Source organism: Portunus trituberculatus, chromosome 46 (assembly GCF_017591435.1).
Source record: "Portunus trituberculatus isolate SZX2019 chromosome 46, ASM1759143v1, whole genome shotgun sequence".
Lineage (NCBI taxonomy): Eukaryota > Metazoa > Arthropoda > Malacostraca > Decapoda > Portunidae > Portunus > Portunus trituberculatus.
The window spans coordinates 21,153,954-21,156,654 of NC_059300.1; the positions used below are offsets into that span (position 1 = coordinate 21,153,954).

The 2,701-nt window shown below is 39.8% G+C and overlaps 1 protein-coding gene across 1 annotated transcript in view; it reads right to left on the reverse strand.

The window, feature by feature from the left end:
• Window positions 1-887: 887 nt before the first annotated feature.
• The window catches only part of LOC123519762 (cilia- and flagella-associated protein 251-like), a gene marked incomplete at its 5' end in the record, with an annotated part of 4,948 nt that continues 3,134 nt past the window's right edge, over window positions 888-2,701 (reverse strand). Inside the window, one exon of the mRNA XM_045281267.1 lies at window positions 888-1,031. Coding sequence (XP_045137202.1) covers window positions 888-1,031 — 144 coding nt within the window. The remainder of the gene's footprint in view (window positions 1,032-2,701) is intronic.

Sequence of the window (2,701 nt, forward strand, 5' to 3'; positions counted from 1 at the left end):
TCACGAAAAAAGCTAGAGGAGAATACGAAGGAAGAATATAGAAAAGAAAGGAAGACATGAGTTAGAAGAGGTCGAAAAGAGAAACAGTAAAATTAAATCAAGCGAGTGAGAAAGGAATAAAAAGCTAAAAAAAAAAACAATGAGTAGCAAAATAACACGAAAAGAAACAGTGTGAAAGAGATAAAAAAAAAAACAAGGTAGAAAAAAAACAAAGAAACAGAAAAGCGAGGAAGACAGAAAGAGAAAAAAAAAATGATATGAAAAAGAGAAATGTAAAGATACGAAAAGAAACGGAGTGAGTGAAAGAGGAAAGTGAAAAAGATACAAGAAAGGAAACAGGGAAAGCAGGAAAAGAGAAAAAAAGAATGACGGAACTTGAAAAGTAAAAAGAAATATAAGGAAAAAACACAGCGAAGAGCAAGAAAGGAAATAAATGAAAAGGAAACAGGATGAATGAAAGAAAGAAATAGGGAAGACAGGCACAAGAAAAAAAAATAGATAAAGAAAATGGAAACAGTGAAAAAAGATATTAAATAGATTGACAAAATTGGAGAGCTAAGAACATTCAAGAAAGAGAAAAAAGCAAAATAAAAAAAAGAAAATCAAGCAAAATACAAATAAAAAAAAGGATGATGAAAAGAAAGAAAAAAGTGAAAAGAGGAAAGGAAATCAGAACTAGTAAACCAAAAACCTAAGAAAGACACGAGAAGAGAGAAAGCAGGGAGAAAAAGGCAAAGGAACATGATAGGAAGAGAGGAATAGAGAGGTCAGAGTGGGCTGTCGGTGGTGGTAGTGGTGGTAGCAGTGGTGGTGGTGGTGGTGGTGGCGGGCTCAACACACCATCAGGGAGGCATAATGGGCCCTCGCCGCGACCACCATCCCCTGAATTAGATTTCTGGGCCACATTGAGCCTCGCCGGCCACCGTGTCCCTGCGAGAGCCGCCAGGAGTGTGCTTCAGCCCCCCTCGAGGCCAGCTGCAGGCGGTCACTCCTCGGCCTTCCTCTCGGTCTGTCGGTCTGTCTTTGACTCTCTGGGTGGTGTGTGCGTTTGGAGGTCTCTTAGTTAGTCGGACTCTGTGTGTGTGTGTGTGTGTGTGTGTGTGTGTGTGTGTGTGTGTGTGTGTGTGTGTGTGTGTGTGTTGTGTGTGTGTGTGTGTGTGTGTGTGTGTGTGTGTGTGTGTGTGTGTGTGTGTGTGTGTGTGTGTGTGTGTGTGTGTGTGTGTGTGTGTGTGTGTGTGTGTGTGTGTGTGTGTGTGTGCATCCTTGTGTTTCTTTTTTATTTGTGTTTCTTTCAGTATTTCAGGTCTTTCTCTCTCTCTCTCTCTCTCTCTCTCTCTCTCTCTCTCTCTCTCTCTCTCTCTCTCTCTCTCTCTCTCTCTCTCTCTCTCTCTCTCTCTCTCTCTCTCTCTCTCTCTCTCTTTATATATATATATATATATATATATATATATATATATATATATATATATATATATATATATATATATATATATTTTTTTTTCTGGTGGTTTTCAATTTCGCGTTTCTCTTTTCTGTTGTTTTGTAGGCCGTTGTTTTGGGGGTATTCTGGTATTCTTTTGTCTTTTTATTTGTTTACCCCTTTTTTTGGTGTGTGTGTGTGTGTGTGTGTGTGTGTGTGTGTGTGTGTGTGTGTGTGTGTGTGTGTGTGTGTGTGTGTGTTCTTGGTGTTGTTGTGTTCCTTTCGATGTTTTCTTTCCTTCTTTCCTATTGTCTCTCGACGTTTTTTTATGTAGTGTATTTCCTTTTTGTGTATTTCTTTTTCTTATTTATTTCTCGCATTCGGCAGCTCTCACGATAATTGTTTCTCTAGTCCTTCAAGACTCACAAGAAACTGTGTTGTATTTCATTTCCTGTATTTTCTTTCACTTTTCTATATTTGAATTTTTTTTTTCAGGTCTTATGTCCGTTTGCTTTCATTTTGGCTTACACTCTCTCTCTCTCTCTCTCTCTCTCTCTCTCTCTCTCTCTCTCTCTCTCTCTCTCTCTCTCTCTCTCTCTCTCTCTCTCTCTCTCTCTCTCTCTCTCTCTCTCTCTCTCTCTCTCTCTCTCTCTCTCTCTTTCATCCGTCTTATTGAGCCTATCTGTATCCGTTTACGCATTTATTCATCCTTTCTATTGCCTTCCTACTATTCTCTGTCTCGCCGCTACACGTCTCGGTCTCTCAGCTGCAAACGCCGACTAGAGTAATTCACACACCACAGTAGCTGCCGCCCTGCCGTATTTCCCTTTGATGTACGTTTGTTCTTGGATAAGCTACGAGCTGAGGTATTTAATCCATGTTAAGGCAGGGAGGGAGTTTGAGGTGCTGTGAAGACTGGAATAACTTTTTCGTCTTTCTCGTTTCCTCCTCTATTGGATTAATAGTAAATATCTAAACTATAACGAAGTGAAATGCTCGTTCTTTGTTGGTCTAAGTAAAGGCATCATGTTATTTGAGAAAGCAAATTTACCTAGCTAGAATTAAGCTGCACGTATTAAGAAACTTTACTGTATGGTACCAGTGTTGTCTTTCAAAATTATTAGCTACGCTAGCTTAAGATAATTTTGTTAAGGTGGGAAGCCGCAGTAGGCAAAGGATTGAAGTGAGGTCGTGTGTGACAGGAAGGATGTTATGCAAGCAAGAAAGTGTGAAAATGTGTGAACATGTGTTACCGCCTCGGGTGGTGTAGTACGTTAGTTG